The sequence below is a fragment of the Labrus mixtus genome, chromosome 19, assembly GCF_963584025.1.
Source record: "Labrus mixtus chromosome 19, fLabMix1.1, whole genome shotgun sequence".
Lineage (NCBI taxonomy): Eukaryota > Metazoa > Chordata > Actinopteri > Labriformes > Labridae > Labrus > Labrus mixtus.
In genome coordinates, this window is record NC_083630.1 from 24,666,812 (window position 1) to 24,681,894 (window position 15,083).

Consider the following 15,083-nt stretch of genomic DNA (forward strand, 5'->3'; position numbering starts at 1 on the left):
GCCCCATGTACAGAGGCCATAGTCCTCATCGCAGTGGGTTTGCATCTGACCTAGGCCCTTTGCTGCCCCCCACTCTCTCCTCCTAGCTGTCCTATCTAATAACCGTTTTTTCCACAGATCATTCCTTTTCATTTTCCTTCTGTGCATTTCATTGACAAACTTTGTTTTTCTTAGGGATTTATCTAAGTTAGGGTTTATTATCTAAGTTATCTATCTTTTGCAAACCTTGTACATTCAGAGCATCACTGCTGTGGTTTAAAGTTTGTCCCCTACTGGACTGGCGCCCCAAGCCGGAGCCTGCTCTTGCCAGTTGACAAGCAGCGCCTCTGTATATGATGCAGGGAAATATTGAAATTAAAACCAGTTACAGAGCAAAAGGACAAAGAGGGATTCTTGGGAGTATATTTAATTTACAATCAGAGCATCAACACAGGAAAGAAAAGCAGATTTCATTTGACTAAAGGATTTAAACGGCGACTGGATTATCACCGCAGCTCTACATGCTACCGCACAAAATACATCAGTCTGTCACGCTCACACAAACCGCTCAGAGGTCAGCATGAGCTGGACGAGGAAGGACGCAGGAAAATTAAAAATCAGTCACTGTTTAAGTGCTTTAAAATTGTACTGTGAGAGTGTAGAGATAAGTATTACAGCGAATGAGAATGATCAACAGTTTGGTCACAAAACATGGGAATCACTCACAACAACATATTCCCTTTGCAGTCATCGACAGAACATCCGATTTAGTGTTGAATCGTTGCTATTTGTGTCCAACATGCCCCCCCCCCCCCCCCCCCCCTCGACTAAGAAGTGTACAGACGGAGCCGAATACAACACATACATATGTAACAGTCTTTGCCATCTGTCCCCTAAAACAACCATCAAAATGCTATAATCACAAACCGAAGAAAATAAAATCACAATAAATTACAAAAGTCTTGTCTCGTTTTACGCAGCATGAAAAAAAAAGGCCTCATATGTCATCAAAGTGAAGGGACAGCATCATGAAGAAGACACACAACTAAAAACACTAAGAAACATGTCTGATTGAAAAAATAAATACAATTAATCACACCACTTTGTACATTCAGCAAATGTCAGCTCATAACCCTTTTTTATTTTTTCACCTCGTCGAACAAACAGGCGCTGCCATCGATCAGTACAAGAAGGCAGAGGTTCCCTTAGATGTGGTTCAGAGAGTCCGTCAGCCAGGTGAGTCCTGTTAATCTACAATTAAAGACATGGTATTATTAAACGGTCTCAATACTGAAATACATGCATTATCTTAAAGGAGCAATCTGTAAGATATCTACTGACTGAGATGATAAAGGTATCTTACTATCTGATCATTAAGGAAACATGTTGAAGTGCTGGCTTCTCTGACAACAATGCAGCAGCCAGTATGTCCTCCTTCTAACTTTAGATTCTGCTCCTGAATGCTCTGGATTGTGTGGCGTGTGCTAACATAAAGAACTAAGGCAAGAAATGCACACGAGAGAGAGCGAGCGAGAGAGAGAGAGAGAGTGGCACAGGAAGCTGTGTTTTTATATCCTGGGTGGAGCAATGAGTCCAGGTGCTCCAGATCGAGCAGGGTGTGACGACCGTTTTTTGTGAGTTACAGTTTTGTTTTGTATTTCCTGCAATCCAATATCCCTGCACTGCTGCCTCGCACTAAGGAGCAACAACGAGAACGAAAGCTTAGAATTATTTATTTAATTATTTTAGAGTGCCTTGAAATATTATGTGTGAGCTGGATGAATCAGAGTGACATTCCCATAACCTTTCATTTATCTCTTCAGTCGCCCTCCTCAGTTACTCAGAGCTGTAAGTTATGCAGCCCCGTCGGCCCACAGCGCTACTGTTTTGAGTCCCTGTCACCCCCATCATAGCGTCGTTTCTAGTCACTTTGAGCTCGGACACAAAGTCAAGCAGTCAGTTGGAGGAACCATCGGAGCCTTTTGCAGCCAAATAAGGGACATGTCTTTTTCCCAGGAGTTAGTGGAAACCAAAAACAGCCAGAAGGAGAGTGAACACTGGACCAGGAAGACAGAGACAACTATTATTCATAAATACTTCCTGCTTCTCTTAGATTATTTCTTCTTGAGATTGTTTTCTTTGTCTCTGTTTAATTATTATTACTCCATAATATGTCTGTCATGTGTTTTAAACTTACGTCTACGGACTCAAAGTGACTAAAAAATCAATTTGTGAGGAAAATATATTCCTGTAGACCAGCTTTAGAAATCGCCTAAATTCATCAGGACACCAGGAAAGCTAGCTGCTAAAATTGGTTTGGTAGAGCTGAGAGCTGGAGAGTCAGATGATAATCCATTATACAACGTAATGCAGCAGTTTAATCACGTGCACAGAGGTCACAGTGGTCATGTGCATACAGTCTATGCACCCCCTCCCGCTCGCTCGAGGTGAATTCTCCAGAGAATATCCTGCTGCGTTCTCACCTGGCAGGAGAAACTCTGAATAAAGTCTGTGAGAAAAATGTGACTGTTTGCGTTTACACATGCATCTCCTCCTGGAAATATCAGGAGTTTTCTGCAAAGCACTAAAGGAAGACAAAGTTCACACAGAGTTTTGATTCTAGCCAATCTAAACTCTCACACACACACTAATTCATTACTCACTTGAAAGCGGGTCCACCTCCATTGCTTTGGACAAACTCAGCCCAGAGTTCTGTTTGGGCCGCGCCCCCAGCTCCCGTCCCTCCCGGGCTTGATTCTGGTTGTCATCCTGAGCTTTCTTCTCTTGCTCCACCTCATCTGCGTTGTAGTAGCCTCCCTCCTCCGCCACCATCTTTTCCACTTTCTCCAGCAAGCGTCCAACCTGCGGATGCTCCCCAAATATGCAGTTGTTGATAACAAAGTACCGTCTCTTGCACTTTTCCAGCACCCACTGCAACTCCTTGCCCTCCCTGCGAATGTATCTCTCGATTGAAATGCTCCTCAGCACCTCTGCCCAGCTGAAAACCACGATCGTATGCTTCCACACTCGCTCGCCAAAGAGGGAGACGTGCTCCTCGATGCGAGCCCGGTCCACCTCTGTGAACATGCCCACAGGGATGACCAGCAGGAAGGCGTGTGGACCTGGAGCGCAAAGAGACGCTCCCCTCACTATCTCCTGTTTGTAGGAAGGTGGGGTATCCTGGGCAGAGAACCAGCCGGGAGTGTCCACCACAGTCACCTGCCGCTCCAGCACCTCTGTCTGTCTCTTCACGCAGAACTCAGCCGCTCGCTCCAAGCGAAACTCCTCTCGGCCGATGATGGTGTTTCCTGTCAGGCTCTTCCCCGGCCATCTCCAGCCCAACATCACCAGGCGGATTTCAGGCAGACGGTTAGCCACCTTGGCTGCTGCTGCTGCTGCGGCGGCCGCCTTTCTGGTCTCCTCATCTGGTTCAGGGTTATGGCGGGCTGCTGTCATTACATTGACATGATTAAAATGATGGCTGTTTAAGTCTAAATCTAAAATCATCACGCACTATCATGCACTACATCACTTTATTCTATCCATTTTATTTCAGTATTCATACAGTTCTGGTTACTTTATTCCTGATGTTTCTTATCCATCTTTGCACTACGGTCACTTTATTTATCTCATTTGTACCTTTACAGTTATATTGTTTATATTAGTTCTGTTGTTCCATTATTCAACATGCACCTTAATAACTTATCATTTAGTTTTGCCTACTTGCACATAGTTCTGTATATATATATTTATTTATCATTTACTGCACATAGCTCTGTATATATATATTTATTTATCATTTACTGCACATAGTTCTGTATATATATATTTATTTATCATTTACTGCACATAGCTCTGTATATATATATTTATTTCTCGTTTACTGCACATAGCTCTGTATATATATATTTATTTATCATTTACTGCACATAGTTCTGTATATATATATTTATTTATCATTTACTGCACATAGCTCTGTATATATATATATTTATTTATCATTTACTGCACATAGTTCTGTTTACATCTGGTAGTCCGATCACTGTCCACTTATATCTACTCTTTTTATATTTAGTATTTTAAGTTAAGTTTAAGCTTTAAGTTGTATTTAAATTGACACTTTATATTTAGGTTAAAATGTTTCATCTACCTGCACTGTTGTTATTTTATTTGTGTGTCTTTGTTTTCCCCCCGGGGACAAATAAAGTTTTTAAAATTGAATTAAAATTCCTCTTTTGAATCATATATTCAACGTTTATTCTTTAAATGTTTAAGTGTGGTCTTTAATTATTTATTCAGATGGTTATTACATCGTTATACGTGTTTTTAAATTGATAATTTAACATTTGGGACATAAAAAGAAACTTTTCCCAAATACTAACTTTGTACTTTAAAGTTAGCCCGCAGTGCTAACGATGCAGCTTCACCTGAAGCGGTCACATGTTATAACTCTGAGGGAACATAGACGTAAGACTCAGGTAATAACAACGTAAGAAGTACCTGAAATCACCTGAGGTATTACTTATCTTCCCTGTCATCGCAGAAAAGCAGTGAAACGGGTCCGATTCCGGTTCAGTCGGTAAAAAAAAACAGTTTGCTAACTTCGCACTTATTTTAATAAACACGGAAACACTGTTTGTTTGACTTCTCCTTAAGTAACCCAGAGGTTTAAAAAGTAGAATAATGTACCGCTCACCTGCCGTCTGAGGTGATCTATCCGGGTCCATACTCGGTTTTATACCTTATCAAGGTGTTATTAAAGTATTATTTGTCTTTGGGCGGCTACTTCGCCGGTGCACAAGGACTTCCTCCTTCTTGGTGACGTCAGGGAGAAGCTGGCCGGAATGCGACGACACAGCTTCCGTTAGATCCTTCAAAATAAACGTCAGATCAAAACGGAAGGACAGTACGCTATTATTACTAGTATTTTTGTTTTTGTTTAGCTTTATTTCTTTAAGAATTGTTCGATAAAAACAACAATATATTTGAGAGAAATGACAAACAATGAGGAATGAATAACGAAGAAAGAATAAAAAAGAAGCAGTAAGTACGGTGGAACAACAAATAAGAAAACACACAACAAATAAGAAAACACAACCACAAATAAGAAAACACAACAAATAAGAAAACACAACAACAAATAAGAAAACACAACAACAAATAAGAAAACACACAACAAATAAGAAAACACAACCACAAATAAGAAAACACAACAACAAATAAAAAAACACACAACAAATAAGAAAACACAACCACAAATAAGAAAACACAACCACAAATAAGAAAACACAACAACAAATAAAAAAACACACAACAAATAAGAAAACACAACAACAAATAAGAAAACACACAACAAATAAGAAAACACAACCACAAATAAGAAAACACAACCACAAATAAGAAAACACAACAACAAATAAGAAAACACACAACAAATAAGAAAACACAACCACAAATAAGAAAACACAACAACAAATAAGAAAACACACAACAAATAAGAAAACACAACCACAAATAAGAAAACACAACAACAAATAAGAAAACACACAACAAATAAAAAAAACACACAACAAATAAGAAAACACACAACAAATAAGAAAACACAACAACAAATAAGAAAACACAACAACAAATAAGAAAACACACAACAAATAAAAAAAACACAACCACAAATAAGAAAACACACAACAAATAAGAAAACACACAACAAATAAGAAAACACAACAACAAATAAGAAAACACACAACAAATAAAAAAAACACACAACAAATAAGAAAACACAACAAATAAGAAAACACAACAACAAATAAGAAAACACAACAAATAAGAAATAAGAAAACACAACAAATAAGAAAACACACAACAAATAAGAAAACACAACAACAAATAAGAAAACACAACAACAAATAAGAAAACACAACAAATAAGAAAACACAACAACAAATAAGAAAACACAACAACAAATAAGAAAACACACAACAAATAAAAAAAACACACAACAAATAAGAAAACACAACAAATAAGAAAACACAACAACAAATAAGAAAACACAACAAATAAGAAATAAGAAAACACAACAAATAAGAAAACACACAACAAATAAGAAAACACAATAATAAGAAAACACAACAACAAATAAGAAAACACAATAATAAGAAAACACAACAACAAATAAGAAAACACAACAAATAAGAAAACACAATAATAAGAAAACACAACAACAAATAAGAAAACACAACAAATAAGAAAACACAATAATAAGAAAACACAACAACAAATAAGAAAACACAATAATAAGAAAACACAACAACAAATAAGAAAACACAACAAATAAGAAAACACAACAACAAATAAGAAAACACAATAAATAAGAAATAAGAAAACACAACAAATAAGAAAACACAACAACAAATAAGAAAACACAACAAATAAAAAAACACACAACAAATAAGAAAACACACAACAAATAAGAAAACACAATAATAAGAAAACACAACAACAAATAAGAAAACACAACAAATAAGAAAACACAACAACAAATAAGAAAACACAACAAATAAAAAAACACACAACAAATAAGAAAACACACAACAAATAAGAAAACACAACAAATAAGAAAACACAATAATAAGAAAACACAACAACAAATAAGAAAACACAATAATAAGAAAACACAACAACAAATAAGAAAACACAACCACAAATAAGAAAACACAATAATAAGAAAACACAACAACAAATAAGAAAACACAATAAATAAGAAACTCAACAACAAATAAGAAAACACAATAATAAGAAAACACAACAACAAATAAGAAAACACAACAACAAATAAGAAAACACAATAATAAGAAAACACAACCACAAATAAGAAAACACAACAAATAAGAAAACACAACAACAAATAAGAAAACACACAACAAATAAGAAAACACAATAATAAGAAAACACAACAACAAATAAGAAAACACAACAACAAATAAGAAAACACAATAATAAGAAAACACAACCACAAATAAGAAAACACAACAAATAAGAAAACACAACAACAAATAAGAAAACACACAACAAATAAGAAAACACAATAATAAGAAAACACAACAACAAATAAGAAAACACAACAACAAATAAGAAAACACAATAATAAGAAAACACAACAACAAATAAGAAAACACAACAACAAATAAGAAAACACAACCACAAATAAGAAAACACAATAATAAGAAAACACAACAACAAATAAGAAAACACAACAAATAAGAAACTCAACAACAAATAAGAAAACACAACAAATAAGAAACACAACAACAAATAAGAAAACACAACAACAAATAAGAAAACACAATAATAAGAAAACACAACAACAAATAAGAAAACACAACAACAAATAAGAAAACACAACCACAAATAAGAAAACACAATAATAAGAAAACACAACAACAAATAAGAAAACACAACAAATAAGAAACTCAACAACAAATAAGAAAACACAACAAATAAGAAACTCAACAACATTAACTTCTAACAGAAAGGGTCGGTACCTGCGGTCGACAGGTCGTTTTTGTACACCTTTGTGTCTTCAGCTGTTACCTTGATATCTATTGGCTGTGGCTAAATGGCTACATGTATTCTAGTTGTAGATCGGTTTGTAAGGTTATAAACGTTTTGGAGACAGCGTAAGATGGATATATTTATCTATTTGTTTGCAAACCGGAGACATAACTTGTGTTGACTTTCTGCTCCCGCCGGTAAAGCTGCTAAACGTGACACAACGATGACCACACCGGAAATGAAGCAGCCTAACTTTACGTCTCAATGTGTTATAAATAATCTGCAGGGATCATATTACAATATTAGAACTAGTCTGCAACCATGTGTAATAAGTGACGTCATGATGACGCTGTGTTTATGCAATGCTGACAGTGTATGAGGTTTTCGTTTTTTCAACATCGGTTTTCCTTTTATTCCAGGATTCAACCTAAACTTTTACTCTCCGTCAGTGCCGAGCAGGAGCCCGGAGTGGAGCAGCATCATATAGACAGTGTGTGTTATGGCAGCATCATGATTGGGAGAGGGGAACAGAGTTATGAATCAAAGCTGCTGCGTCTGGAAAATCAGAGATGCTTTAAGAGGACAGTATCCTGGCTTGAGGGTGTTTGGCCTTGTGTAAAAAATGTGTCTGACAGACTTGCCACCTGTGGTGGCTTTGCTTTTCGGTATTTTTGTGCCATTTCAAGTTGAGTTTGTATGTTGACTTCCTTGAAATCTTTTGTTTGAATAAAATAGACACTTTAAGTCTATTGTTGTGATTGCATTTAGTGACTGTAATTGTACTGGTAATGGTTATAACAATGAGTCATTGTGTGCATTACTCCCACTGATTTTTAGTTCTATCTTTAAAGAAATGTCTTCAAATGATGTTGATTTCTTTTGGCTAGACGATTATGAAAAACTTGAGTTGTGTTTTAAAAAAGGAACCTTTGTTATATCAGATTTTGTTTGTAAAGCCTGAGAAAAAAGACAGAACACGTTGTTTAAGACTGAACTGTGACAGGAGCTGACAACTTTGTAATGCTTTGATTTGTAAATGTGAACCACTGCAACTGAATTCTTTGGTGTCTTATAAGCCCATGAGGGTCGGACACTTTGTGTGCATGACATGAAAATAAATTAATCAAATCAAATCTATCTTCTTATTTATGTCTACATATAACATTATCCAGGTTTCAAGATTCAAGCCATCACCATTGGGCAGAACAATGAAAATGCAAAATATCTCCCTGAGCGTTGTCATGCAGAATATACCAAAGGTAATAATAAAATAGGATAATATAATAAGAAGGAAAAGCTAAAGAGATCAAGATAAAATAGTTATTTATTAGAAAAACACTGACAGTCTATACAAATACAATCAAAAGCACGTTTTGGCACTTATTTACACATTCAGCTGCTTGGGGGGGGGGGGGGTTCTTCACCATCCTGGAGCTTTGTTATGATGGACCTGAGCTCTGATGATGCACAGATGTAGATACAGGCAGACAGAAAGATTAGGAGCAGCTTCTCCCTGTGAAATGTGAGTCAAGTTCAGCTGTAGTCTCTTTCAAGGCGTCCACACTGCAGCTCTTTGATTTTTATTGCAGCAACTTCAGGACCTTGGACAATAATATTATTTTGTATTAGAGTGGTTTCATATTTTCTGTTTAGGTAACAGCAACAATACATTTGTATGTTAGATAACTGTAATACTAAATACTTACATCTTGTGTCCATCACGGTTTCGAGCAGGAAGTCGGGGGTTCTGGTGGTCATAACCAATAGCTGTAAGGTCAGTGTTCTGTATACAGGTGTGACCAAACTGCTTCTCTGCATACCTGAGGGTGTGCTGTTGTTCTCCAAATCTGAAGTTGTCCTGTTGGGTAGAAAAGGCAGACAGAAAAGAACCTGCTCTGTTAGTGACATACTTCTCACTTCACTTCATACTGCACCAAATAACATAAAGGTGAGCAGAGTCCTCAGCTTGAAAATCAGCTGGAGAGATAGAAAGAGTCACAATATAAATGCAGAGTGTGTCATTTCAAATAAATGTTGTAACGGTCCTAAATCACAATGATACAGCCATCGTCGATGTGAAAAAGTGTTTGTATAAAAAGAATTACAATTACAAGAAGGTGTCCAGCTGCTCAGTCGGTAGGGACTTGGGCTCTGCTGTGCTCCCTGTGTAGCAGCCCCACTCTGACACCTCTCCACTAATGCATGTCCACAGCTCCTGTGTGTGTGTGTGTGTGTGTGTGTGTGTGTGTGTGTGTGTGTGTGTGTGTGTGTGTGTGTGTGTGTGTGTGTGTGTGTGTGTGTGTGAGAAGCAGCGTTAGTTTCAACAGCAACATGAGGGCGAAACTTTTCACCAGCGACAACGTTTGCAGAAGCGCTGCACAGATAAGTAGCAGCCGGAGCTAACATAACCTGAACCCGGCCACAAGAGGCGTTTGCGCTTGCGCGGTCCTGTTGCTAGGTGACAGTGCAGCCCGCTGCCTACACGGCTGGTTGTTGTGCTGCATGTGTAAGTCTGTTTCATGTTCATGTGATTTAAGGAGAGATCAGACACATTGATATTAAGTAAGGAAAAGGTTAAATTAATGTGTTATATTAATGTAAAGAAAGAAACCAAAGGGAGGATCTCAAACAGGAGAGGTGCAGCTGCAGGTGTTATATTAATGGTGCAATAGCGCCCTCTGCTGGATCGACAGAGGTTTAGCATTTTTTGAACTAGTATCTGATTATTTACAGTCAATGCTCCATCAACATGACAACACGAGGCATCACGACAGTAACAATATAAAGTCATATATATATAAAGTTGCCCAACACACTGAAGTCGGGATAAACTGGGTTTATCCGAGGAGCACCTGAACGCAGCATTACACAGGAGTGAAGTGTGTGTGTGCACATTTATTAACCCTTTCTATCAATCAATCAATCAATCAATCAATCAACTTTTATTTGTATAGCGTCAACTCATAACAAGTGTTATCTCGAGACACTTTACAAGAAGCAGGTAAAATACCTTACTCATTGTTATGTTACAAAAGAGCAGGTAAAAAGACCTTACTCATTGTTATGTTACAAAAAGCAGGTAAAAGACCTTACTTATTGCTATGTTACATAAAGCAGGTAAAAAGACCTTACTCATTGTTATGTTACAAAAGAGCAGGTAAAAAGACCTTACTCATTGTTATGTTACAAAAAGCAGGTAAAAGACCTTACTTATTGCTATGTTACAAAGATCCGGCCTATCCATCATGAGCACTTTAGCAAAGCAGCAAAAGTTACAGTGGTAAGAAAAAACTGCCTTATTAAAAGGCAGAAATCTTCGGCCGGATCCCCGGCTCATGACGAAACAGTCTTCACAGGACTAGACTGCGCCGGGCTTGGAAAGGGAGAGGGGGAGAGATGGGATAAGATGCAGGAAGAGGGATAGAGAGCAAGGGGGTGGGGGGAGGTAGACCGTCCATCAGCAATCCGGTGGGGAGGGGAGGGGGTGTGGGGGGTTGTTCTGGCAGGCCGCCAACCCACGATCCGGTGGGGAGGGGGTAGTGGTGGGGTGGGGGTTGTTCTGGCAAGCCGTCAACCGACGATCTTGAGGAGCCTAGGGGAGCTCAAGAGCTCCCAGGAAAGTAGGTGGTTAGTGACTGAGATTTATAGATAGATACATGCAGTAATATGATGCACTGTATATGCAGAGAGAGAGAGAGAGAGAGAGAGAGAGAGAGAGAGAGAGAGAGAGAGAGGAGCTCAGGGTGCCAGTTCCCCCGGTAGTCTAAGCCTATAGCAGCATAACTAAGAGCTGGTCTACACCAGCACCAGCCCTAACTATAAGATTTATCAAAAAGGAAAGTTTTAAGTCTAATCTTAAAAATACAGACTGTGTCTGCCTCCCGGACCCCGGCTGGAAGGCGGTTCCAGAGGAGAGGAGCCCGATAACTGAAGGCTTTACCCCCCATAGTGCACTTGGAGACTGTAGGTACCACCAGCAGGCCTGCACTCCGGGACCGCAACGCTCTCGAGGGACAGTACGGCACTAGTAGCTCCTTAAGATAAGATGGTGCCTGGCCATTTAGAGCTTTGTAGGTGAGAAGAAGGATCTTGAATTCTATTCTAGACTGTATAGGGAGCCAGTGCAGAGAAGCCAGGACAGGAGTAATGTGGTCCCATTTCCTGGTTCTGGTCAGTACACGAGCTGCAGCGTTCTGGACCCGTTGAAGAGTCTTTAGAGATTTGCCAGAGCACCCTGACAAAAGAGAGTTACAATAATCCAGTCTGGAGGTAACAAATGCATGAACTAGTTTTTCTGCATCACTTTGCGACAGGATATTCCTGATCTTGGATATATTACGAAGGTGAAAGTAGGCTGTTCTTGAAACTTGACTGATGTGAGAGCTAAAAGACATATCTTGATCAAATAGAACTCCTAGATTCCTAACAGTGGTGCTAGATGCCAGGCTGATGTCACTAAGGACAGTCAAATCACTAGAAAAAGTCTCTCTGAGGTTCTTAGGGCCTAGCACTATCGAGCACATCTACTTTAAAGTAACACGAGAGAACGGCAACATATGAATCTTCATAACTTTATTCTTTGAGGACTCAAAAAGAAAAGATGTTTGTCCTAAATCAAAATTATTTTATTTACTTTTTTTTTAATGATTCTTACTTAAGTCCCGCCTCTGATGAGGACAATAGCCAATCATAGTTTGTGTTTTTTTTTTGGGTGAAACCTGTTACCAGTGGGCTGCTGTCTGCAGAGAGAGGAGTCTCCCTCATGTCAGTTTGATTCTCCTGAATTAAGGTTAAGAGTGCATACAATGGTCGAGTTACGTTGAGAGCGCCCTCTGCTGGATCAAACTGCAAACTACTTCATGCAGCCTGATAGGATGATAACTGTACATTTTGAATTTGAACGTCTCGTTACAGTTCGAATGTGAACTTCAGGGACAGTGAGGGTGTCCTATCTGGGGTCCAGGTCCCTCTATAGGGTCACCAAAGATCTCAGGCGGGGAACTCTGTCTGCTCTGAGGTCGTCAAAAGTTGACTTGAACATGTGATGATAAAACCAAAGAATAACCACATCTCATTTTATTTACATGTCTAATCACAATGAAGGCAGCTGGATGAAAACTCTGAGGTTTGAAGACAAGGGCGCGGCCTGTGTGGCGTGAGGGACTCTTTGAACTTCCTGTTTTATATCATCTTTGTAGTTTCTCCTCGGTTACATCAACACACCTTTTCTGCCTGTGTGCTCAACTCGCTCTAATAGATGTGTCTGTTTGTATTCACACCGCGGAGGGCAACACAGATAAGATTAAATGTTGGTGTGAACACCTCAGGCCAGACAGCGAGAAGAGAGGCTTTAGGTGTGCTTCATTCCCACTCTGCTGTGCTCTGCTCGCACCCACAGACGTCGCGGCTGAAGACTCCTTGGACGAAGACTTCCGTCGCCGCAGACAGAACGCACTCCCCGGCATCGCCCTGCACCAGCCCTACCTGAGGAACTCCACCCAAAACCCCTCGGAGGAAGAGGAGGAGCACGGCCTACAGAGTCTGGGGCCCTTTCTGAATATCCACAGTTCAGTAATCAGTACTTTATAATATAATATAATAATATAATATAATATCCACAGTTCAGTAATCAGTACTTTATAATATAATATAATAATATAATAATATAATATAATAATATAATATAATAATATAATATAATATAATTGTCACAGTTCAGTAGTCAGTACTTTATAATATAATATAATATAATATAATATAATAATATAATATAATATAATATAATATAATATAATAATATAATATAATATAATATCCACAGTTCAGTAGTCAGTACTTTATAATATAATAATATAATATCCACAGTTCAGTAGTCAGTACTTTATAATATAATATAATATAAGATAATATAATATAATATAATAATATAATATAATATAATAGTCACAGTTCAGTAGTCAGTACTTTATAATATAATATAATATAATATAATAATATAATAATATAATATAATATAATATAATATAATATAATAGTCACAGTTCAGTAGTCAGTACTTTATAATATAATATAATATAATAATATAATATAATAATATAATATAATATAATATTATATAATAATATTATATAATAATATAATAATATAATATAATAATATAATATAATATAATATAATAATATAATATAATATAATATAATATAATAATATTATATAATAATAATATAATATAATATAATATAATATAATATAATAATATAATATAATATCCACAGTTCAGTAGTCAGTACTTTTCAGTAGGAGTTTCAGTAGTCTGAACTCTCGTGGTCATTCAGTGGTCATTTTTTGGGTCCACCTCAGTATACTGAACATTTCAGTATGGATACTAACTTCCTGGTTTTATGCAGTATGGATCGGATGAATCCTTTCAGGAAATGTATTGTATTTTACCCACAATGCTGTGCGAAATTAAAAGTAAATCGTCACGTCACGTCCGCCTCCAAATCAAAACAAACGAGCGTGGATTAATTTAATCTTAATTTAATCTAGAGTTAAAGTCCCGACTGAAATCACTACTTTAAATTAACAACAGAAAATATAACAAATATCTGCATTATTATAAAACCTTTCTCCCTCTATTTAAATAATGATTTCACTATTTAAATGTGTCTTTATTGGTTTATTTTATATTCTGTATCTTACTGTCTTTACTTTGTTCTTTATGTACTGTATGTTATTTATTTATTTAATCTTTTACTTGATTTACATTGTGATATTGTTTTTATTTTACCTGACTGTATATGAGCATTATACGGTGGCCCTGAAGTGCAAAACACAACAAATAAGAAAATACAACAACAAATTACAAAACACAACAACAAATCAAAAACCACAATGACATTAACTTTAACAGAAAAGGTAGGTACCTGCAGTCGACAAGGATCGTCTCTGATTGGACGAACGCAATGTCCGTCTTTTTAACCGAAAGCACGCTGCTTCTGCGAGTTGATTTCAAAACATGAGTGAAACCGGAGAATCAGACTCTCTACTCTCAGAGAATATTCTGATGCAGGCCATACATATGAGGTGATATTGGATATGCTGTCAACCTTTCACAACATTCATATGAGTATCCGTACGCTAAAGACACGTTTAAAAGAAGCAGCTTTGTACAGACGGAACTATTCTCCACTAGCCGAGGTTCAGACTGAGCTGCAGGGCAACTCTTCGGCTATCGGACTATGTGGCAAGTTCTTCAACAAAAACACAAACTGTGTGAAAGGAGAAGTAGTAATGAGCTTGTTGAAACAATAAGTCCACATGGGACGGCTTTGAGAACACGCCGGAGGTTTAGAGGACGCACGTATCATTCCATGAGTCTGAACTACAGATGGCATGCAGATGGCTATGACAAACAGAAACCCTTTGGATCGGCCCTCTCAGGATGTATAGACGGCTTTTCAATGAGAATAATGTGGCTTGTTTGTGGAACTACTAACAACAACCCATCTGTCATCGCGCACAATTATATTAATTGTATATTAAAAGTGTTG

The 15,083-nt window shown here is 37.4% G+C and overlaps 1 protein-coding gene across 4 annotated transcripts; it reads right to left on the reverse strand.

Annotated features, from left to right (window-relative positions):
* Positions 1-388: 388 nt before the first annotated feature.
* Positions 389-4,829, reverse strand: LOC132994246 (GTPase IMAP family member 9). 4 transcript variants are annotated; one of them, XM_061064472.1, is made up of 3 exons: positions 4,676-4,829; positions 2,643-3,428; positions 389-1,230 (listed from the first exon to the last, which is right to left on the reverse strand). In XM_061064472.1, the coding sequence occupies exons 1-3, from the start codon at positions 4,704-4,706 to the stop codon at positions 1,226-1,228; spliced, it is 822 nt and encodes a 273-aa protein (XP_060920455.1). In that variant the 5' UTR covers positions 4,707-4,829; the 3' UTR covers positions 389-1,225. The 4 variants fall into 4 exon arrangements, with proteins under 4 accessions (XP_060920455.1, XP_060920454.1, XP_060920457.1 ...); XM_061064471.1 differs by lacking the exon at positions 389-1,230 and having other exon boundaries at positions 2,635-3,428; XM_061064474.1 differs by lacking the exon at positions 389-1,230 and having other exon boundaries at positions 2,635-3,404; positions 4,676-4,818.
* Between the last annotated feature and the right edge of the window lie 10,254 nt (positions 4,830-15,083).

Coding starts and splice junctions, on each gene's coding strand:
- LOC132994246 (XM_061064471.1), bottom strand. CDS start 4,706: ATGGACCCGGATAGATCACCTCAGACGGCAG. Junction 3,429..4,675: donor TAGATCACCTCAGACGGCAG/GTGAGCGGTACA, acceptor ATGTAATGACAG/CAGCCCGCCATAACCCTGAA.